General features: G+C 39.2%; 2 protein-coding genes across 6 annotated transcripts in view; one reads left to right on the top strand and one right to left on the bottom strand.

Annotated features, from left to right (window-relative positions):
• dclre1a (DNA cross-link repair 1A (PSO2 homolog, S. cerevisiae)) overlaps positions 1-12132 on the top strand; it is a 13349-nt gene extending 1217 nt beyond the window's left edge. The window contains exons 2-9 of the mRNA XM_023426042.2: positions 884-2254; positions 2345-2478; positions 3669-3787; positions 4416-4559; positions 4820-4965; positions 6552-6706; positions 7665-7806; positions 9305-12132. Of these exons, the coding sequence (XP_023281810.1) occupies positions 884-2254; positions 2345-2478; positions 3669-3787; positions 4416-4559; positions 4820-4965; positions 6552-6706; positions 7665-7806; positions 9305-9471 (2378 nt within the window). The 3' untranslated portion in view covers positions 9472-12132. The remainder of the gene's footprint in view (positions 1-883; positions 2255-2344; positions 2479-3668; positions 3788-4415; positions 4560-4819; positions 4966-6551; positions 6707-7664; positions 7807-9304) is intronic.
• LOC111669654 (pleckstrin homology domain-containing family S member 1) lies at positions 11516-22722 on the bottom strand. 5 transcript variants are annotated; one of them, XM_087179231.1, is made up of 17 exons: positions 22613-22722; positions 22291-22325; positions 21891-21994; positions 21683-21801; positions 21329-21463; positions 20497-20572; positions 20347-20376; positions 20018-20071; positions 19148-19216; positions 18979-19056; positions 18444-18487; positions 18265-18315; positions 18015-18140; positions 16078-16188; positions 15143-15238; positions 13874-14009; positions 11516-13752 (listed from the first exon to the last, which is right to left on the bottom strand). In XM_087179231.1, exons 2-17 carry the CDS (start codon positions 22310-22312, stop codon positions 13663-13665), a joined length of 1341 nt encoding a protein of 446 aa, XP_087035357.1. In that variant the 5' UTR covers positions 22313-22325; positions 22613-22722; the 3' UTR covers positions 11516-13662. The 5 variants fall into 5 exon arrangements, with proteins under 5 accessions (XP_087035357.1, XP_087035358.1, XP_023281811.1 ...); XM_087179232.1 differs by having other exon boundaries at positions 18985-19056; XM_023426043.2 differs by having other exon boundaries at positions 21897-21994.

The following is a 22722-nucleotide window of genomic DNA, read 5'->3' as shown; positions in this document are numbered from 1 at the left end:
TGTTATTGATAACATAGATAATTCACTTTGAAATGTCACACATTGCAAGATGTTCTTCATAGTCATTCCATAATACTTGGATAGATTCCCATGCTTATGACATACCTTATTGAGTTGTCATCTGATAACTGTATATAATTGCAGAATTGGTCATGTGAGGATTAAAAGTAATTTAACTTTGACAATATAGTACTATATCCATTAAACTTGAATTTTGAAAACTTGAATCAGATTTTTTTCTTTAAAAATCAGATTCTCCCAGTCAGGATTACAACTTGGATGTTGGGGAGAATATTATTTACAAATCAGAAACTGGTAATTATGATAATTCCCACATGACTTGAACATGGCATCAGATCCTCACTGACTGGTAAATGCCCATGTCTTTCAAAGTCCACGCCCCCAGTCTGTAACACAGGCTCTTTGTTCAAATTTTAAAGTCCTAAGCCCAATTCAAGAAAACCATGACAACATAATCAGTGTTATTTTCTTTAGAAAGCTCCCTCGAGAGCCATAGTAGATATTAAACAATTTGCTGAGTGGTACTTTCCATGACAAGTAAACTGGTGTGTAAAGTTACGGGAATGCTTATTTAAAAATAGTGTTGGGAACTCCAATTGAATCTAGTATTTATTGTATTTTTCACTTCTATTAATTGCATAACTAGTTTGTTTTTCTTCCTAGAGACTACAAATAGTGTGGGACTACTGTTTTTATACATGATCCCTGAAAAATAAATGGAACAAACTAAACTAAAAAAAAGCACCTCACAGTTTCTGGATATCTGTATTGTCAAAATACAGAATTCAAATTTTGAATTTAGGTGCTTTTGAATTATTATAAATTCGTACTTTGCTCTCTAATTTTTTTTCTGTTCATATAGAGTGTCCAAAAGGTCTACAGTGCTCCTCCACCATCCCAAACCATTACAAGAAATTCAACCACACACTCCTGGCCCATAGTCGAGCAAACAGTGACATGGCCCTCCTCAGTCTGTCACAGCAGGCCAAAACCACCGGGGAGACCAGCCTCAGTTGTCTCCAAGGACTGACAAACAACGACGTGGATGAGTCTTCTTTAGAAACTTCACAGGACAGTGTTGTCAGTTTTTCTATCTTATCCCCTCCAAATAACATCACTGGAACACCTCCGTCTAAACTTACAAATGGACTTCTGTTTCTGCGCTCACCTGGCCCAGAGGATTTTAAGAAAAAGAAAGGCTGGTCGTCTTCTACCAAAAGCCAGAAGGCTATCAGTGCTTCCCAAGAAGGTAAAACAGAGTTTTCATCTACGCCTATTAAGGTAGATAATGGAGGACAAGATTTTCTCGAAAATGACCCTCCTCCTGAAAAGGTTGATGATGCCATATCCTACTCTCCTCTTTCTGAGTTCCCTGCAGAGACTGAAGTCAATAATAGCGAGTGCAGAAAAACCCTTTTTAATTGTGATGCATTTGAAAATGAGGATGAAGATTCAATGCTACTGTTAGGTGACGGCTTCTCAAGTGAAGATGAACTCCTGACTGAATTTATAGATAATTTGGAAAACAATAACGTGTCAGTAAAGGACCTGTCTTCCTCAAACACCCAGCTGGAGTCAGTTGCCTCATTACTGCCTGCTAATCAGCGGGCAGCTGCTGCAGCTGGTGAAAACAGAGCTTATTCCACAGGTGAAAAAGAAGCTTGTGGTAAATCTACTTATGCCATCAATCCCTGTAAGACCAGCATTCAATCTCCACAGAGTATTGTTTTAGAGCACCTGAGAGAAAAACTTTTAAGCCCAGATAACCTGCGTTTCAAAAATTTGAATGACAGTATTCAGTCGGAGAGGCCTCACGCAAATTCTCATCAAGCGCCTTCATCTCAAACCATGCCGCCACAGAAGGGCCAGAGCAAGGACGGTCAGGCCTCCAGTCTCAAGCAGACAGACATTGGGGTGTTTTTTGGCCTCAAACCCCTCAAGGAGAAGGAGAAGGAGAAAGAGGCAGAGAGTGGACCAGCTGAAATCTCTATTCCAACAATTAGCGAGAACTCAGGAACGAGACGACAAAGGAGAGACAGGACGAGGAGAAATAAGGCTGACACAGCCACAGATACCTCACAGGGGACGGAGACTGCGGATAGCAGTGATGTAGTGAAAGCTCAGGGAGAAGAAAGGAGAGGTTGGACCAGAGGATGGGGACGAAGAAGGAACAGAGTGAATGCTGATGGAGAAGTACAATTCCCGCGTTGTCCGTTCTACAAGAAGATTCCAGGTCAGTGAAGGACCATATATTATATTGCTGCATGAATCTGAAGGTTAAGCAGTTTTCTGTTTTGTAATATATTTGTAAAATTTTGTTTAGGTACAAAGTTTGTCATAGACGCCTTTCATTACGGGGAGATCGAGGGCATCACTGCCTACTTCCTAACACATTTCCACTCAGATCACTACGGAGGATTGACCAAGAACTCCACAGTTCCAATATACTGTAACAAAGTAAGTCATGTTTTGGCTTTTGTAAAATATAAATGACTTCTAATGTGTCATGTCATTGCATTAGTTGGTGCTGATGCATTGCATTGTATCTGGTGGCTGACTGGTGGCGTGCTTTAGACATATGTTAAGCTAGTTATTATATAACCTATTTTCTGAATTGATCTGCACAAGCCTATGTCCTTTTTGGCCTTTTTTGGCTAGGAAATTGTCATGGATGGTTATTAGTTTTATGCTGTGAATGAATAGCAGTCTCCCTTCAAAGGCCTGTTAGTCTTTACTAGAATACACTGGAAGATAGTCACTACTTAGAGGGTGCTACAAATCCTACAAATACTATTTATTTGCTTATTAAAAAGCTTCCCGTCTGCTCTTTTCCCGTGGAAATTATGAAGTAAATGCGTGATCCATTTGTTATCTCACTGCACTGACTGTATTGAAAATTTTACTTGCAGTTGACAGCTATGAATACTAATTTGCCAGTGGCTCTGACCATATTGGAGATGATTGAAATTTGAAGACCTTTGTGTCAGCTGTGCAGGAAAAAACACTTCAAATCCACAAAATGTAGTTTGTCTGGGTCTCAGTTGGTCTTCTCCTTCACTCTGTTGTCCCTGTGCAAATGTTGCAACCAATTAAGGTGCGAATGAAGCAATAAACTGAATTAATTGAGGTATTCATCCAAAAATATTCAGATTTTGTATTGCCTCTTTCATGTTTAGACACATTTTGTATTGTGCATTTTCTGTTAAGCTTACTGTGATATTTAAAAACATACCTGCTATAGAGAATAAAATATATTAGTGAAATATTGGTGTTAGATGTAAGTTCTCCTGTCAAATGGGACACGATTTGTCATGCTGGAGTGTGTGTTCTGTGGGGATTAAAACTAAAAACGGACTCTTTTGGGGTTTTCTTTATTTGGTAGGTCACAGAAATTGAACATGGGTGCTAGGTGGGTCATAGCCCAGAAAAGTTTGATCGGAATCACTTAAGGAAATTTTCCCAAGTAGATTTGGAAATAAGGGTGTTATGGGTGAAGTACACAAACAGCAACATGAGCACTGATGCTGTGTTTACCCACAAACAAAATCCTTTTGTAGCATTTGTGTTTTTCTGGCTAGTGGTGGCTGGTAAATCACCGTAAGTAAGCCACAGACATGTGAGCTGACTTAATGGCTGCCTCTTGTCAGATTACAGGGAACCTGGTGAAAAGCAAACTGAAGGTGGCAGAGCAGTATGTCCACATCCTCCCCATGAACACCCAGGTCACTGTGGAGGGAATCAAAGTCATCCTGGTGGACGCCAACCAGTGAGTCACCCAGTTGACATCAACACTATTCAGAAACTGAATAGTGATCATCGACTTAGAAGTGTCCACACAGCTTGTGTGGAGGGAGTGCTTTGTGGTGAGAAAGCTGGACCAGCCACTGATCTCACATTCAGCTGTTTATGGCTTGTTAACTGTTGGTAAAGATGACACAGAGTGTGGAGGCAAACCACAAAAATTTACAGCTCTATAAATGAGCAAAGGGAAAAAAATTGATACAGCAGCCATTATCATGAGCATTAAATTGTCAAAAGTTTTAAAGGAGAATACACAGGCTTGAGTGAAATGCCTTACATTCATTTCAAATTCAGACAACCCCAAGCTAACTACCTAGATTATTATCTTTTCACTGAAGAATATTAAGACATTTTTAGGGAAACTAACTCTGTGTTGCAATTTCTTCTGTCAGTTTGTACCATTACTTTTGAATTCAGACCTAATTATACCAACAGTTGTGATGGCCAGTCCCATAGTTTACCACACTAAGATTTCCCTTCCATTTTCCTAATTAGAGAAGATTGTTTTTTTGTTTTATTACCCCAGATCATCTATGTTCTCACTTGATGCTCCTCTCCTCCAGCTTCACCTCCATCTGTCTCGGTTCTTTCAGTTGTCCAGGAGCTGCCATGCTGCTGTTCTCTCTGCCTGATGGACAGACAGTCCTCCACACTGGAGACTTCAGAGCTGATCCCTCAATGGAAACCTACCCTGAGTTACTCAGCTGCAGGGTGCAGACGCTCTACCTGGACACCACGCAAGTACCTCTTATATACTAGTACCAAAGGCAGGATTGTGGTTGTACTGTACTGCTGTTATGTGAATGAGCTAATACATAAACATACAGTAACAACCACTCCCTGAGGATGAGTTCCTCAGTACTGAGTTCAGATTTACTTCCAGTTTGGGTAAACTGTACCACAACTTCATGTCTTCAATTCCACTAAACTCAGTAAAAGTGATGCAGAAGCATTGAGGGTACTCAGATTTTCAATGTATACTTTCTTGTCCCTGTAGCTACTGCAGCCCTCAGTACACCTTCCCCAGACAGCAAGAGGTCATCAACTTTGCAGCCAGCACAGCCTTTGAACTGGTGACGCTCAACCCACGTACACTTGTGGTCTGTGGATCCTACTCTGTGGGGAAAGAGAAAGTCTTTCTGGGTAAGTGTTTGGACTTAATGCACATACTTAATATTTGTCTTCACTCAGCCTTTTAAGTGCTTGTCTGCCACTAGAAGGCAAAACATGCAGACTTGGCATGATTTATAACTACAGATTATTACGTATTGTAGAATAATGGGTTTTGTCTAGACTGAAGGTCATTCAAAGAAAGTAACCCTTTGGACTCAGCTGATTTTCTAACTGAACATTGAAAGCACTTTTATTCTTTGGGGTGAAATCCTTGCATCTCCAAAAATGTAACCATTGTCAGGATTTTTAGAGATTAATTTTTCTCAGCTTGACCACCATATTTAAGGTTATTAAGTGTGGTTTTTAAAGCCTTTCGTACATTAAAGAGAAACAGTATTTTGTCAACACAAATATGGACATGTTGTTCTTAAAATAACATTAAAAACAACTTGAATTAAAGTTGCATGTGCTCTCCAACCTTTGTCCACATTTTGTATTTATGATTTAAGCACTTTAAGCTTTAGAGCAGCAGCAGTTTGTTATGCAGTTCTTTTCCTTGACTTATTAAAATCAGGGAAACTGTTGCCTCATTTTGAGGTCTGTAAATACTCAGACGGCACATAACATAAATTGAAATTGGGATCAGTTTTACTGGTTAAAAATCAAATAAAGTAATCAAAGTAGTCATCCAACCTATTCCATTGAGTACCCAGTTCAGCTTGGATTATACTGAATAGAGTTGGGGATGGGGGTTTCTCTGTCTTGCACATAATTCAACATAAGTCAGATAATTAAGCAGAGTAATAAGTGACATTTTTGATGGCTAATTATGTTACTGAAAATGACATGGTAATTTATTCATTTAATTCTGGGAATGGTGATATGACTGCCGTGTTACAAAGTAAGGCATTGCCACAACCACAAACAGATGGACACAAAGTAAATTTTTTCTTTTGTCTGTAGCCTTATATCACTACCTCACCTTCCCTCCCATTGAAAGGTCATCAAATATGTCTTTTATTGAAAATTTGTGGCTTAGTGTATTTTGAGCAAAGAGCCCCTCAATATGCGTTGTCCTCATGTGGCGGCAAACTGAATACTGGTTTGCTCCTCATTGGTGTAGTGAAGTACTTCAAAAACTCATGTTGTCCTCACAGAGTGAACAGCATGCATTCATTCTGTAATCAACTTTGCTTCAACAAGCTCTGCATGACATTGGAGCGGAAAAAACAAGAGCTGATTCAATTGTCTGTATGACTGTACTCATCCACTTTGTACTTGTTATTTCACAAGAGTATTTGTACACTTACAGCGCCACTTTACGATGCAGGGAACACAATACATTATATTCAGATAATTTGAAAAGGAGACATTCAAAAGTTTTATTTTTTGTCTTTGTTTTATATGTACAAACTCTACAAGCCACACATTTATTCACTGTGTTCCAGTAAAGTTCTTCAGAACAGCTAAACTTTATTCTGTAATAAAATGTCCAAATTGTCAGTGGGGGTAACAAGGGTTTCTTAACTGCAAGTACATACTGGGTCTTAAAATGAAAAGGCTGAATTTCCCACATTCCTGGTTCTTACACCGACCTTGTTCTGCTTCATTCGTAGCACTGGCAGAAGTCCTGGGGTCTAAAGTGTGCCTCTCTAGGGACAAATACAACACCATGTGCTGTCTGGAGTCGGAGCAAGTCAGACAACGTATAACCACCGACTGGAAGGCAGCCCGAGTCCATGTGCTGCCCATGATGCAGCTCTCCTTCAAAGTAGGTGCAGAAATCTAATTTTCTGATTTGAAAAGAGCAGTCATTCCAATGGGACCCAGAACCCTCAGGTGTATAAAATGTTATTTTATGGGCATGTTTAAGAAACAAAGTACATCAGCAATTAGAGTAAAACAACTAGCAAATATATCACATCAGACGTATATCCCTCAGGCATATAAGTTCTTGTACACCAGTGATAAACACTGAGAGATGAGTTTAACAATTTCATTTAATAATAAACTTTGAGAAATGAGGGGGTATAGAGCTGGTGATCATAGTAATAAATAATTTCTCAAATGGTCTGCAGACTTTCTTTGTGTAAACTTCTCTTGTGTTTAACCAAGGGATGTGTCTTATTATTTCTGGACCGTTTAATTTTGATGTGCAAACATGTCTTTTATTCTTCTTATGGTCTATTCATATGCAAGTATCTGGGAAAATGAGTTAAAATAATTAGGAACTGCTAATTATGATGACCCTAGCACATCATCTCTCTAAAGCATTTAAATTTTCCATCTGTATAAGCAGAGATAAAAGTCCCAGGCTTGGTATAATTCACACATTGCTAGGCACAGAGAGGCTGACTTGAGAGAAATGGATGCAGTTTAGGTTTGAGCTGAGGCCTTCTGAGTAGAGAGTTTATGATGAATTTCAACAAAGAGCCACGATAACTTGGACAAAGTACATTGAAATAAATTGATAAAACATTAAGTTAAAGGTTTGTGCACCTTTTTATAGTAAATTGGACACATTTCCTCTATTTTGTTTATCATCCAGTAAACAAGTGCTTGACTAAAATCAATAACTATATTTCAATGTCAGTGTTTTTGATTTAGCAAATCTCAAAGGCACAACGAGACCTGCACTTGGGTTTAGTTAGGAATCTGAGGATGAAGCTTCCAAGTGTTGCTAATAAACTGTTGAATCTCACTGAGCACAAAGGCTACTTTGTCTCCAGAAACTGCAGGATCACCTGGCACGGTTTTCAGAGCGCTATGATCAGCTGGTGGCTTTTAAACCCACTGGTTGGACCTTCAGCCAGCAGGTGGAATCAGTGGGAGACATTCAGCCTGAGATCAGCGGAAACGTCTCCATTTATGGTACGTATTTATTTTCCTTCTAATATAGTGTCCAGTCATTTGTCAGCGCTGTGACTGTTGATGCTCTTTCAAGGTATTTGAGGGTCTTCTACAAAATTGGAGGTTTTAGAGCTGTCTGCCCTGAGAGAATGCCCCTCTCTCTTTTACTGACCAAAGCAGTCCCTTACAATGGTAGATGGTCTTTAATTGTCACCCTCCCACACGCTGCGAAGGCTTAATCAAAACGGCAGCAGGTTCCTTGCCAAAAACAGGTTCCCTCACATTATTATGTTTGGCCCACAGCTCCCTCTTCTGGCAAGGTGGGGAGGAGACTCAGGGAAAGGAGTATGAGGATTAACAATAGAGCGTGTCTCAGTTTCAGGTTCACATCAGCTAGGTGACGAGAGGGTGGCAGAAGTAAGGGTGATGCTGGGTCTTGTATCCTCAGTCATGGACAGCACCACAGGGGAGCAGTCTCACACTGAAGCCCGGTGCTGAAATGGGTCATGACTTGATTTGCCACTGCAGATTTGGCCTGTTTTTCTTCCTGTCTGCCGTTTCATGTTCTGAATAGATCCATCAACAGCATCAGCCATCTGGCCCGTAACCTACAATCACCAGCTAGAGGCTTTTGCGACACACACTCGCATATAATTTCTTCCTCCTCAGCAGTTTGTGCGTCACTCAGGCGGAAGCCAATTTGTGCTGTCTTCCTCTCGCTCTCTTTCTCTCTCTCTGCCTTGTGTTTATCTCCTCCTCCTTGCCCTTCCCAGCCATATGCTGCTACTCCTCCTAATATTGTTCTCTGCATGTGGGAGGATTGACTGTATACTTCAGTGGGCTTAGTTGCAGCTAGATCTGTTAAAAGCAGGGGTGGAGCACATTAAAATCTGTGGAGGGATGAAGGAGGACAAACAAGAGGCAACAGCTCTGCAGCAGTTTCAAGCTGTTTTCTTATTATCACTTCCAAACAAGAATGATATGACATTTGATGGTCTTAGTGTTTCAGCATCTGAAATCTGCCATGTCTCCTCGCAGATAATCTGAGCCCATGGGTCGCTCTGTTGAGTGTCTGATTCCTCTTCTGAGACTTTGCCTTGTTGCTTGTCTGACTGGCTTCCTCATACTTTTAGACATCTGGCTCAGTGACGGTGTTTTACCTCGAACTAAATCTCTTCTGTGTTCACTGAGATGGACATTTCATAATCGAAATTTAAGGAGAAAAATATCAAAGCAGATGAGCCGAAAATGAAAATCACGTCTGAAAAGTCCTGGTACAGTTCCAAAGCACGTCTAGCCTTGTTCCTTGTAGGACTTAATGAGTAAATTAAGAACAATAACTTACACTTGTAATTGTCCGGTGAGTTAAGACAAAATGTGCGTTATCTTCAGGCTTAAGTCATTTTCATCAAAGCTACATTTGAATCTTTTTTACAAATGCACCTTTTAAAGCAAAGATCTGTTTCAAGTGCAAAAGTTTGGGGACATGACGATAGTTTCTCCTCTGTTTTCTTGACAGGAATCCCATACAGTGAACACAGCAGCTTTCTGGAGTTGAAGCGTTTCGTCCAGTGGGTCCAACCTCTCAAGATCATTCCTACAGTCAACAATGGCAGCTGGGCCAGCAGGAAGGCTATGGAGAAGTGTTTCAGTGAGTGGCTCATGGAAACTAAAGCTAAACTGTAGCTTATTTACCAGAACACTGTTGAACTGTGAACTCTGCTGCTCGTTGGTAACGAAAGCTATTTTTCATTACTTGAAATGCCGTATGAGCATGGGGAACAAATTTATCTTAACACTATCTTTTATTATTTGCATTGAAGTTGCTTGCCTCTGACAGCTGAGCTCGTAACAAAAGCACATCAACACTGATAAAAGGGGTATAAAGGTTTTGCTTTTATCCACAATGGGCTGAATTAAATTAACTGACAACTTTGGAAGTGGTTTTGTGAGAACAAGATCTGAGGCCCTACATGTATCATCAGCCACAGTTAGACCCCTGTCACCTAGAAGTATTTTACATTGGAACCGATTTAATTGGATGTGTGCGGCTGCTGCCTGCTGTGGCCACTACCAATTATACCACTGTTTGTCACCAAGATGTGAGTGCTGCTTTGAAACTGTGCAAATTCCTATTTCCTAATGTCCGTATTTTTTTTTTTTTTTTTTTTTTTTTATAAGCAGCATTAACTTGCACATCAAGAAAACATTGTACATTAGATTCAAGTTTTTCATGAAAAATTTGCAAACTTGGCACAAGGGGTTTTCAAGGCTTCATTATCTGGATTTCCACTGTCCATCAAATGACATCTCTACTATTCATATCATGCTAACGGATGGGTTTGTGCTGCATCATCAGTACCGCTTCTGGCAAATATAGTACTAAGAAGGAATGCCACTCTTTTTATAGTAGCTTTTAAAAATGTAAACTTGTTTTAAGGGGGTGCTATCAGATCTGTCAGTAGTGTATCTCAGACACCAGAGACGTGTCACACACACACACACACACACACACACACACACACACACACACACACACACACACACACACAGAGAGAGAGAGCTTGTGAATGTCGCTCTCTGTAAATGAGGCTTTTTTTCACCGAGTCCCTGCGTGAGTTCTCCTTTCATGTAGAAAATCTTTTCTCATCTGCCTGAGTTGCGTTTTCAGTCGTCAGGGGCCAGAGTGAGGAAATTGTTGGTCCTAAAAATTGAAAAGATTCTACATGTTGAAAATGTTTGTACTGTAGATTCCTGTAATGTATATAGTCCACTATATTTTAACCTACTACTAATTTTCACGTCATACCGGCAAAGAGATCATGAAGAGAGGCCTGGCATATTTTTGTTCACCAAAGCTTCTTGTAAGCTTCCAACACGTTATTTCTTTCGTGCAGTGTTGATGATAAAAGTTGCGCAGGATATTGGTTTTTGTTACAATGCGTCTCACCCACTTTAGTAGGTGACTGATATAATAACCACTCTATTACTATGTGCTCTCAGTAAGTGACTCTCAGTAAGCCATGTCTAATAATAGTTTCATTTGGTATTCTTCTAGGCATGAATGAAATGTATTAAGTCTTGCCAAACTGAAATTGAATTGACTGGAGCGCTTGTTGAAATGCCTTTCTATTTCAGTTAGTAGTCTCATGTATTGATGTCTGATTTTAGAAAAGAATTGCGTCCACAAATAATGAGTCTGCCATATGAATAACAAAAAGGTTATTAGTGGTATTATCCTGTATTAAGAGATGAAGAAGGATGACATAAAAAAGGAAGCTGGATGTTAAGGTTCCTTCACCTCTGAACATTCACCCTGCTGAGCATGATGCTGAATTCATGCCAACTTTTTATACGTAGATACCCTTTGTCCCTTACTGTATGCTTCGGTTACAACGAATGAACTGGTGATATTTTGAAATATAAGAGGGTTTTATGAAACTGGTCAAAAATGCTGTGTGTAAGAATGTGTTCAGGTGTCTTTTTATTAACACAAGTTACCACAAAGATTTAAAAAATAAATAAAAATGACAGATGATAAACCTTAAGTTTGTTATGTGTAGTCTAGAGTGCAGATTTAACTTAACTTTATTGATTTTTGGAGGTCAAGCAACTGGAAATAATCAATTTGTACAACATGTGTTTGTAAACTCGGCAGCCTGTTTTATGTACAGTGTATTTTACATTCCTCATACCCAGTTAAACTTAGTAAAGAAATACAAAAGGTCAGTGTGCTTAACAAATCAAATTTATACATAATCATTTTACAAATAAAAATTTTTTCCCAGTATAACCTGCCTTTGCAACACCCTTGCAAAGTATGCATGTATTTATAATGGAGTGTATTTATAATACAGCACAGCTCGAATATCACAGTTTAAGAATGGACTTGAAAAACAAAGGTCCTGACTAATTTCTCATATCTATTGAATGTTAAAACTTGAAACATTCACAGTGGAAAGGCTGATGCGACATCATGAGTAAAGGACTCCTCTCAATATTAACAGTATCTGGTAATATTATGTGATGTTAGTTTATAAGCGTGCTTTGTCCTTGTCACTAGATGTCTTATTGTCTTAGTTCAGGAGTGGCATTAATCAATCGACATAATTTAAAGTGGAAAACCATTTTCCCAAGTCATGTTAAGATTACAATTGTTATTCAAATCAGAGAGAAATAGGTGAAACACAGCCTGAGGAGCAACACCATTCTGTCTACCCATCAGTTCACAAGAGTCTGCCTGAGGTGTGGGCGACACTAAACACTGGTCTCTACATCTCTTGTAATTTGTCCACCCCTAATTACTGTCGGGAGGTATTCATAAGATAAATAAAAAATCCTGATGTATGGAGTTCTTTTTTCATATAAACAAATACTAACAGCATGTACATAGAGACATTTTAACATGCAGTGTTTACCAGTCTATGTGTGCTCTAAAAATGTCATTAGGTGTCATTAGCTGGAAATGGCCTACAAAGAAATGTAATCGCGTGCCGCAAACTGGAAATGAATCAGCATTGCTGGGTGCAGCTCACATGTTCTTCCTCAAGCTAAGACACACATAGATATGAATAAAAAGTGGTTTACTATAGTGGGATCATAAATGTTAGAGCGCATCCTTGCTTATGTATAACTTAATCTTTATGTTCTTTAATACAATTATGATCACTGTTGCTTCCTGTCATCTCAGATTAAAGTTAATTATTAAAAATAGCTTCCCTGTAGAGGTCACATCGGAGTGAGAGTTGGTCCCTACCCCCTTTTCCTCAAGAGGCTTTTTCCTTTTGCCAGGCTGCCATTGTATATAAGAATTTGTTGCTAATGTCTTGCCTGGGTAAATAAAGGTAAAATAATGTTAAAAAAAAAAATCAGAAACCTTTGCTGTCAGGGGATTTACAAGTTGTCTGACATTTTTCCACTACATGCTGTGCACTGTTTGAGTTTTGTCTTGCATACTCTTTTGTCCTGGGTACAGAAGCTTGTGTCATGAATATCCCCTTCTTGGCACCGTAGTGGTATGAGGAAATGTTTCGGTGAAACTATTCGTTTCCCTCTGAACACAATTTTTTATTTATTTTTTTCTTCTTTTTTTTTAATTGACTTTCAGACTCAAACATTTCCATCAGATATATGTCAGATACTGTGTGTGTGTATATATAATAAATTCATGTTTGCCACAAGTTTCAAAATAGGCTAGTACTTATCAAAGGTGTACACATATAGAAAGAAAAAACAAAGGGAGATGCTGTACAAGTATAAGTGATCGTTTCTTTACAACATAATCAATGATTTGTGAAAATAAGACTGCTTTCCTAGTGTGAAGCAGATAACATTAATTTCCATGTAAATGTCCATTCATGCATTTAAAGCTGGGCGCTCCTGTGATAACAATTTCCTGGTAAGTCTTTTTTACCATCCACCAGAAAATTCATTAAATATTAATATCTCCACTCTTGAGGTATATGCCCAAAATATATGCTCTTACTTTCTAGGGGCATTTTACATTTAAAAATGCCTTGTAAGGCATTGTGTATCCCCCTCTCTGATAGGCTCTTATAATGGGGCAATCTATAGCAAATACAACAGTCTTCAGTCAAGTCATAAATCATGCTCTGTTAAAGCTGCATGTTGTTTACACAGAACATACTGTATATGTGTACATACATTGAGAGACATGTACAAGATTGGTAAAGTAAGTTATATCTGTCTTGTTTAACCTTTACCGTCCCTTTTTCTTTTTTTTAAATCGAGTAAACTAGTAGAACGACAGATCAACAGGAACAGAATTTGGTACAAACTCACCAACTGTAGGCAGGAAGTGCTCCTAAAGACTGATTTAAACACACCCAGATACAATAGTAGAAGTAACTCTCATCTCTAACGGTCAGCTTGCGGCCAGTCACTGCAGGGACAGTTTGGGGAATGCAGGTGCGGGTGTCCTGGTAGACGCAGGATGGTCAGTTTCACCTGAAAAGAGAAGAAATTTGCCTCTCAGATCGCAGACTGCGTGGATGCATACAAAACAGCGAGACAAAATGAATACGGACAATGTGTTGGCGCCTTTGCATTTTGCGAGTAAGGAATGTACCTCGTTCTTCAGTGACTTGCTGATGTACGTGTAGAACTCCTCCACACTGCTGACGTGCAAGTCATTGATTGCCAGGATTTGGTCTCCTTTGTGGAAGAGACACACTGTCTGTGGCTGGCCTGTCCACCCGGACACACTGTGACACATGCACAATACACGCAGTATTTGACATTCTTGCTTTTTAATGACAAACTGTGGCTTTGAGTAAAGTTGCCTTTCACTTCACCCTTCTAGATCCAGTATGACAAGGCAGTTGCTAGTAAGAACAGAGGCACAGCTAGGCATTCTGTGCTCCTTTATCGTCCCTCTCCAGCTATGAGCCTATTTAATCATCACCATTTTCATGTAATGGCTGTAGCCACTTGATGCCGATTGAAATTACAATCGGAAGATCACTACTGTCTGTTCTACTGCAGATTCGACCCGTGTTTTACGCCTTGTTTCGGCCGTGTTGTTGACTTGTCCGTCTCCTACGTCTGACAGAACGGATGTGCTTTTATTTGATCAATCCAGCTTGTCTACACAGGCCACATAACGGCTTGCATTTTGGGTGACCTACACTGAACCCTGTGCATGAACACATCCTGTCTAGACAGGCTGCTCTGCCAACAGTTCACTACCAGTTACTGCTGCCTTAACCTTTCAAGAAGTTGAGACTGCAGACTAAGAACTATAGATAGAAGTCCAATAAAGGGCCTGATATGACAACTCAACAAAGATAATAATAATAAAGCAGAATCAACAACTTAGCTGCTTTTTTCATGTCAGGCTCAGTTAAGAACTAACATTTTTTTCTCTACATTATATTGAGAATTTAGATTTTGTGCAAATAAATGAATTAATCCAAAGAGCAGTTTGTAAATCTCAGTGTAGATACATGCCCAAATTTCCACACGGTACAATACAGCTGAAAGCTCTGAACCATCCAGCACAAATGAAAAGACAGCCCCTGCACCGCAGCATCAAGCTGGACTTTTCGAGGACGTGCAGCATCACCACCGGCACTGCCTGATGTGAACTATGCTTTCAAACAAACGGAGTCTGTCATTTCTGGGATGAAGACAAATCTGCAGTAGAACAGTCAGGAGTGAATGTGGCGCACACATCTGTGGGTTTTTGTGTTTTCATTGATCTTAATAGACACGGAAATGAAACAAAAACTACTGGACAGTACATTTGTATCTGTATTTTCTTTTCTTTGTGTTGCATTGCTTAAGCCTTTCCACATATTTCAGTCAAAGAAATCTAATATGTGAGATGTCAACTTACCTTGGTTTCCCATCCACTTCTGTTAGAGTCAGGTGTTTTTTCAAATCTGCCTGCCTGACCTCAATATCTCTTTCCTCTGGGGTGATGGGGTTAAGACTAGAAAGAAAAATAACAATAGCTTTATTCAATGGCACTATATATTTTGACATGCTACGAAGAAACGAATCCAAATCTTAACCCTTAATGCATTAAGAATAATTTGTTCGTCAGAATTGTAAGGAGAAAATTTTCCTACATCTCTAGGTTTGCGTTGCATACTAATTTTAGTATTGGTTGGTAAAATAATTGGCATATGTTACCAAACCTACTCCTTGACTCAAAGGCACAAAATGCCATCTAATAAGAAAAAAAAAGTCTGCTTATATGTGATGAACAAACACATAAAAGCAGACATTTGTAGTTATTTTCTCCTTCCTCCATTATATAGGCATGAGTATCTGTATAGATAAGCACCTCTAATTTTCTTTGAACAACTCATTTAAATTCTGGCTGCAAAGTCACCCGAGTTATTAATGTTTAATGTCAAGTGCTGCTTATTATTATTCGACTATTCTTATACCACCGTCTGCTCGCAGAAACCTCCAGAAACTACTCTAACCCGTCCTGCAACATGTCAGTGCCGGTCCCAGCATTCTGAGTCACCTTAAAGCCATGTCTATATTTTATTTGTTCTGTGGAACCATTACAAAGCTGTTTCTGATTTTTTTGATTGGCACAGATGGTGCCACAGTGGGGGGGGGTTCAAATGTCTCCTTGTACTATTTACAAGTAGAGCAACTGTTGAACGAGCGTACTCATGCCTCACTTTAACATGGTGATCATCTCATCCCACATAAATGTCTCTAGTGTTTGTCTTATTACCCAAAATTCAAACAGTGCCTCCCACTTGGCTGCTACATTTTTTGGTTTCAAGGTCAGTTGCTTCAGCATCTCACCTCTCAGTGGAGCTTTGATTTTCCAGGGTGAGCATATTTGGACTCTCCACAGGAGAGATTGCCCCGTTGTCGCTGGAGCTGCTGCTGAAGTCTGACGGATGTGTTTCTTCTCTGTAAAAGCAAGTGATATCATGAGGGATCTTATAAGGGTACATGTCTCAGTTACATTCAGCTGGTAGCCACTTATGTATTCTTGGCTGGCACCTAAACAAAAGACCATGAGACCGCTTGGGGAGACAGTGGGAATAAACCGCACAGAGGCTGTCGTGCATCAGGAGCCAAGGCCAATGCTTTATGTTGACGACTCCCACTGAAGCCACAGAATGACACAGAGGAAGAACCATCTGAATCTGCATGCACTATCATGGGGGGGGGGGGGGGGGGACTCACAGACGGATAGCATAACAGCAGATTCTGGCACTGTATTAGATGCTTTAGATGGAGAGAAATCCACATTTGTCCTTGTGGTGGAAGATAACAGCAATAAAGAAGGAAGAGATGATTGATAAAAGGTGCAAGAGCATTGTATATGCCAAAAACCAGAATGGGTTTCTCTCAGTTGCATTAAAAAGGGGAGCAGATGTCTTGAGGTTTTTAAAAAGTAGTTCATAAAAGCAGCACGGGAGAAGCAAATAATTCCCTAATCACTGTGGAGGCGCAAGAGGAATTCTAATTAAGAGGCACTTTAGAAACAAGTCTTTTGACCCATATGCCAAATGCAGTGGAGAAGATGGTCTTCAGTGTGGCGGCACAGTGGTTGGCCACTTAGAAAGAAATCAGACATCAGTGTGAAGCACAACATTATCGCATAGTTTGATATTACAGCACATTTAACAAAGCAAACAGCAGAGGAGAGTATGTTTACACAGGAGATGATGGCATGGAAGAGCAAGGGGAAGTGATCGCCTGTTGTGCTGGTGAATAACACACTTGTCTGAACAGACACGAAGGTCAAATGTGGTTGGCTAAAATCTGCCCTAACATGCTCCCTAGACACAAAGCTGGATCTACGCCCTCGGCATTGTTAACATTGTAAGAGCCTCGCTACTTTAAAAGATTTGTTTTTTTTTTATTTATTTGGTATTAACGTTAAAGGAAGAGATTCCTCTTCCAAATTAAAAGCTGACTCATAAACAAATGAACAAACTTTTTTTCAGTTCACTACACACAGGAGTTTTCCAGCTACACTTAGCCTGGAGTGGAGTGGTAGTGTATGGTGGCTAATATTTACATTATTTGATGATTATCACTTGTGGGCCAAAGTGTCTGTAGTTTTGGCGAAAGTCCCAGAAATTTGACATTAGATACTTAATACAGTGCTTTGCATTAGCGTGAAAACTTCTGGTTAGCATCTGATTAGCATTAGTGCATATGAGTTGCAGTGCAGTCCACTGTGATTGCAGAAAGCCATGTAGCTTATTGGGGATCTAACAATAACAAAATAACACAGCTAACACTGCGGGGATGTTAATCAGTCACGCCTGACCTGTAAGACCAAGTTCTGCTCCTACAAGGTCTGAAGAATCAGCATCACATGATATATTTTCATGGCTCATTTGTATATAAATCAATGAAGCTTATCAGTACCATTTTGCTCAGTTGAAACCATTTAATAACATGAAAGGATACTTTATATCTAGCCGAGAGCCTAAGTTGCCAAACAGGCTCTCAGGTGCCTCTCTTAGATTCTTGACTCGTCTTGGAGTGTCAACAGTTTCGTGGTATAAAAGCACCCTTGTTATTGTCAGTTTAGGTGTCTGAGCCAATGAGGTCATGGTTACTTCTGATGAGTGAGCTATTTTGGTATCTAGGGCACTGACAAAACATGTCGCACAAAGAGCGTAGGGCACTGACACGTTAGACAAAGCGAAAAGTCAAAAATACACATAAGGCCCACAGAAAAGAAAAAAGGACCATGCAGTTAATCTGAGATCTACCTGTCTTCAGCGTCCGTCTCCTCATTGAACGGGGGCAGTGGAGAAATCTGGGTCTTCAGTTTCTTAAAGGCCTGAGTGACAGACCTCATCAGACTGCCACTGGTAACTTCTTCAACTTCACGGTCCCTAGAGGCATTTGGAGCAATCAATAGCTTTCACTTAAACAATAATTAGCAATTATCATTATTAGGAAATGTGATTTTTTTTTTTTTTTTCCTCAGTGATCTGGCACTCTGTGTATCAAACTTACACTGCCTGAGCTACTCGCTCATTATGTCTAATTTCCTCCATTGTTTCATATCTACAAGAGATGGATATTCTAATTAGCAAACAATCAAACAACAGGAAATACTGTCAGAATTCAACACGAACAAACGTGACGCGTGATCATTTTTCTCTGACAAAGGGAAAAAGGTACTTAACACTCACACTGACTCCATGCTCTTGCCATCGATGGAACCATTTTCCCAGACCTCATTCACAAAAATAGGAAAAAGTTACAAATATTACTCACAGTACACATTAGTTACAGTGCCACGATTAAGGAGCTAAGCTGAATAGAATTAATCACAATATTAGATTCAGCTTGACTGGTACGAGACACATGGCCAAGTTCAAGGGTTAAGTTGATTAATCAATTAGTTGATGGATGAAAAAATGAATCTGCAACTATTTCAATAATCGATTAATCATTTTAGTCATTTTCTAAAGGAAAAATGCAACTCTGCTTCCCACTTGTCCAGTGAGAGGATTTGATGCTTTACTTTTTCATATATGATAGTAAAAGTGAATATGTTTGGATTATGGAGCTTTGGAAGACCTCTGTGTGGACACTGGGACATCTTCCTCTATTTTAAAAAATATATATTTTTAATATATTTTTTAATTGATCAATCAAATTATATATATTAAAATAACTTGCAGGTTAATGTATATTGAAAGTGATTAACAACTGCAGCCCTACTTGTACTTTTCTCAAGTAGGATCTGGGATAGTCATAGATTGGAGACTCTGATGAATGTCTTCTGGAATAATCTTCATCCTGTTGGCCAATCAGAAAGCAACGTGTCTGTATGTCACCAAAAGGAAAATAACGCTTACAAATTACAAACAGTCAGGTCAAGATGTTGCACCTTTGATTTTCCAGTGAGACCCAGAACATTTGGGGTTGGATCAGACATGGACCGTATTTTTAATGCTGGCTGAAAAAGAAAACAAAAACGCATATTAAAACATCTTTGTGTACAGTTTTAGTGTGATTACAACAAGTTCCACATTATTCTGGAAGCAGTGTATGTGCTGCTTTCAGCCCCCTCATCTTAGTGTCCCTGGCTTGGATGCACTGGTTATATGTGTGGATTTAAGTTAATATAGTGAATGTATGGCTATATAGAGATATATAAAGGTGTCATGTAACAGTGAGTCACTGAATAAGAGCGCTTGGACTCTTCTGGGGGAATTTCACAAAAATTGAATAACAAATCTGCCAACAAGCTGCTATAAATGCATTTAGGTTAATATTTATTTAGAGTTTATATTTAATTAACTTTTTGAGAGGGGAGTGTTTGTCATGCAACATGGATTCCCAGCAGGGATCATACCATTGGTGTGGCAGTTATGCAACATGCACTGCAACCATTCATGCCAGCGAAATGAGAAGTGTTGAAATGAAAAAAGGGATTGGAACAAGAAGTCAGTCAGCACCACAGAGCCATACAGTCGTCCAACAGGTGGACTCAAACAGGCAGCCATGAAAATTCCAGGAGTCCGTCAACATGCAGACAGAAGCTATAGCGTCCCCCTAAGTAGGCAAAACCATTTTAAACAGCCCTATGCTTTCTAGATGGGTATGCACAATTGACACTTAAGTGCATCACCCAAAGGAATGTTGTGATTGATTGATTTGGGACAGTCTCAGTAAGCCTGAGTTAGTAATAGGTTGACAGGATCCATGCAGAAAGAATTTGCCAATTCATGCTGAGCTTTAGTTGCAATGGACCAACCTTTTCAGGCTCAATGGCTGAATTCTTTTTCCGCATGACGGGGTTTGAAATAACCTGGTAAAACAGGGAGAGAAAGTCTATTTTTAAAAGTAGAGAGCTGATGGATAAGCACGCTTAGTAGAGGACTGATGAATCTGTACAGTGATGACTTTACATGAATTCATCAGTGACACTGGGATAATTTAAAGTGAGCACATGTAGTGCTGTGAGAATGGAGGCAGAGACTGTAACAAATAATTAAAAGGAAAGGAGTGAAAGAACAAAAAAGTAAATTATTGCATAAAAAATCTTGTTGGCTTTCATTTGAGCCTGGTGACATGAATATTTACCTCAACTGTTCGCTGCCCATTACACAATTCCTTAAGAAGTGAGAAAAGTAGCTGGTAAGCAAATATGATAGATACAAAAAAGTACAGTGCAAGAGATTCTTTTGACTCCATAAGCTGTTACGAAATATCATAAAAAAGATCTAAATGTACCTCTGAACTCATAAATTTATGTGGCCGGTTTTTGAGGGCGTTAAACAGGTCAGAGAACCAGCCGTCCACTTCATAACTAGAAGAAAGAGGGACAAATTATGGCTATTACATTCAATTTAAAATTCAATTCTAAAGTCAAATATAGAGTGGTAATAGTGACATTTTGCAACAATTTAGTTGTGGACAAATTGGAAGGCAAAGCCATTATCAGCTGCTAGACTGTTACTAAACACGAAGCCAACATCATAATTTAATTTTGATTGTTAGACCTCCCAAAATAGTAGATGGTATAAAGGGCAGCGGGAAGTGTTTTATGAGGCACTGTGAAAGTGTCATTAGGGGCCTTGAGAGGAGGATTGGCCAACCCAGCTGTGGCCTTAAACTTGGTTACACCATCACTGGCTTTCAAATCAATGCAATTCGTGCATTTAGGACTGTTCTTCTGCACATTGCCACTGCAAAATCCAAAGCCAACCTCTTCCAAATGTGGTGAGAGCAAAAATGGTTAGAGATGGAACTTTATTTTGAAAAATACACAGATAAAGTGTGATTAATGTGGATTAATAACAGGTTTTTAATTCATTAAGATTTTAGATGGGGTTTTTGGGCTGCTGGGTGCTCATCCAGACATTAACTATACTCCCACATTTTCCTACACTCCCCCAAAACCAGCACCAATAAAGGGGTGAGTCATAATAAAAGACATTTTTGTTTATGTGTGGTATGTCAGGTGTTTTTACAGCACAGCATCATAAAATGCATTGGAGTTGTTAAAGGAGCTATAAATTCCATCTTTGTGCTTTATATAACCCTTAAAAATCAGATAACTGACCTGTTTTCCCCGACTAAGAAGTAGTCCCGGTCTGCAGCCCTGATGAAGAGCACACATGAAGGGGGGCACTTGAAGCTCTTCTGGATCCATCCCCATCTCTGGTGGTGTTGAGGGCTCCCATGCAACTGTGAGACTCTTAATACAAGAACACAAAATATACGGATGTGAAATGAAAAAAATAACATTTAGTCCTAAAAGGAATGTAAAAAAAACAACATGCATACAAGCTTATAAGGAGATTTTGGTAAAAAACAGTTGAAGTAGTATGTTTTATATTCTTATTGTTTTATTCTTTAGAGGTTACATAGAAAATAAAAACTAAATTGCTATTAAATGGCCTGTTTGATGACATACTGTGCCAAGTCGATCCCTCCAAGTGGCCTGTCCTGTTCTTCCGAAGTCCTGAAGTACTTTAGATGATGTTCCTGATCACTGACTTTGAACAGGACAAAATATCTCTTCTTCCATGATTTCTGCAGGACAAACAAAATGAAATAAATTATGAAATGTAATAAACACACCCACATAAAAAACTGCAATATATTGCATTAATTCTGCTTACTGTCACCTCTGCCTTCAATCGTTTTGGAGGAGGAGACTTGTACAAATATCCAGATCTTATTTCAGTCGATACTTCAGCTGGTCTGTAGAAAACCGCATTTCCGCCTGAGGGCAAAAGAAAAGCCCGTTGTTTGTAATTAGTTGTTGAAATCTCTGTTTACAGAAATCTGTAACTTCACCTTCCTGTAAGCTCCGTTTGGGAAAACCAGTAAATGATTCACAAAGGGGGAAAATACAAGTAACTGAAAATAACTAAAAGATAATAAATATAACAAAAAGGAAGTGATTAAAACATTAGCACATTCCCACAGATCAGCTGTAAAAAAGGTTTTCTGATGCCCAAAGACACGGGAAAATAACCACAATAACCATAAATCAGCTTTCCAGATTTAACACATTACCTATGCTCTTCTGCTTATGCATTGTGACACCGGACCTGAACAAAAATAAAACAGGAATCAATCAGTCTCTGTCTCTTCAAAACAGCATAAAATATCCAGGGGTAAATAGTTAACCTTTTAAACTAACACTGTAGGGTTTAAAAATAGTCTCATGCATCTGTGTAAGCAGAGCAGGAACTAGAGCTCATTGCACAAAAAGAAGCCTTGTAAGGTTCACATGTAAATGTATGAGGAAAATAAGATTTTATGACTGTTGCCTTTAAGTATGCATAAAAAATATATATATATATATATAATATGTATGTAAACATAAGATGCTTACCTGTGGAGCACCTGTTCACTCTGCTCACCTCACTGGCTCTAACAAAGGTAAGTGCTGCACGAGGAAGCTGGATGCTCTCCTGTTCTTGGCAAACAGTAACAAGGTATTCG

This window comes from Seriola lalandi, unplaced genomic scaffold (genome assembly GCF_002814215.2).
Source record: "Seriola lalandi dorsalis isolate HSWRI2012SDOR001 ecotype SW California unplaced genomic scaffold, Sedor1 jcf7180002054801, whole genome shotgun sequence".
Taxonomy (NCBI): Eukaryota; Metazoa; Chordata; class Actinopteri; order Carangiformes; family Carangidae; genus Seriola; species Seriola lalandi.
Note: the sequence above shows the minus strand (reverse complement) of the source record. Positions and strands in the feature narration are given on the sequence as shown.

Bases quoted from the DNA above. Each gene is read 5' to 3' on its own strand.
- LOC111669654 (XM_087179231.1), bottom strand. From the start codon at position 22,312: ATGCATAAGCAGAAGAGCATAG. The intron at 21,802-21,890 runs GTAAGCAGAATT...TTTGTCCTGCAG, and splicing joins GATTGAAGGCAGAGGTGACA to AAATCATGGAAGAAGAGATA. The intron at 18,488-18,978 runs GTAGGGCTGCAG...TTTGTGAATGAG, and splicing joins CCTACTTGAGAAAAGTACAA to GTCTGGGAAAATGGTTCCAT.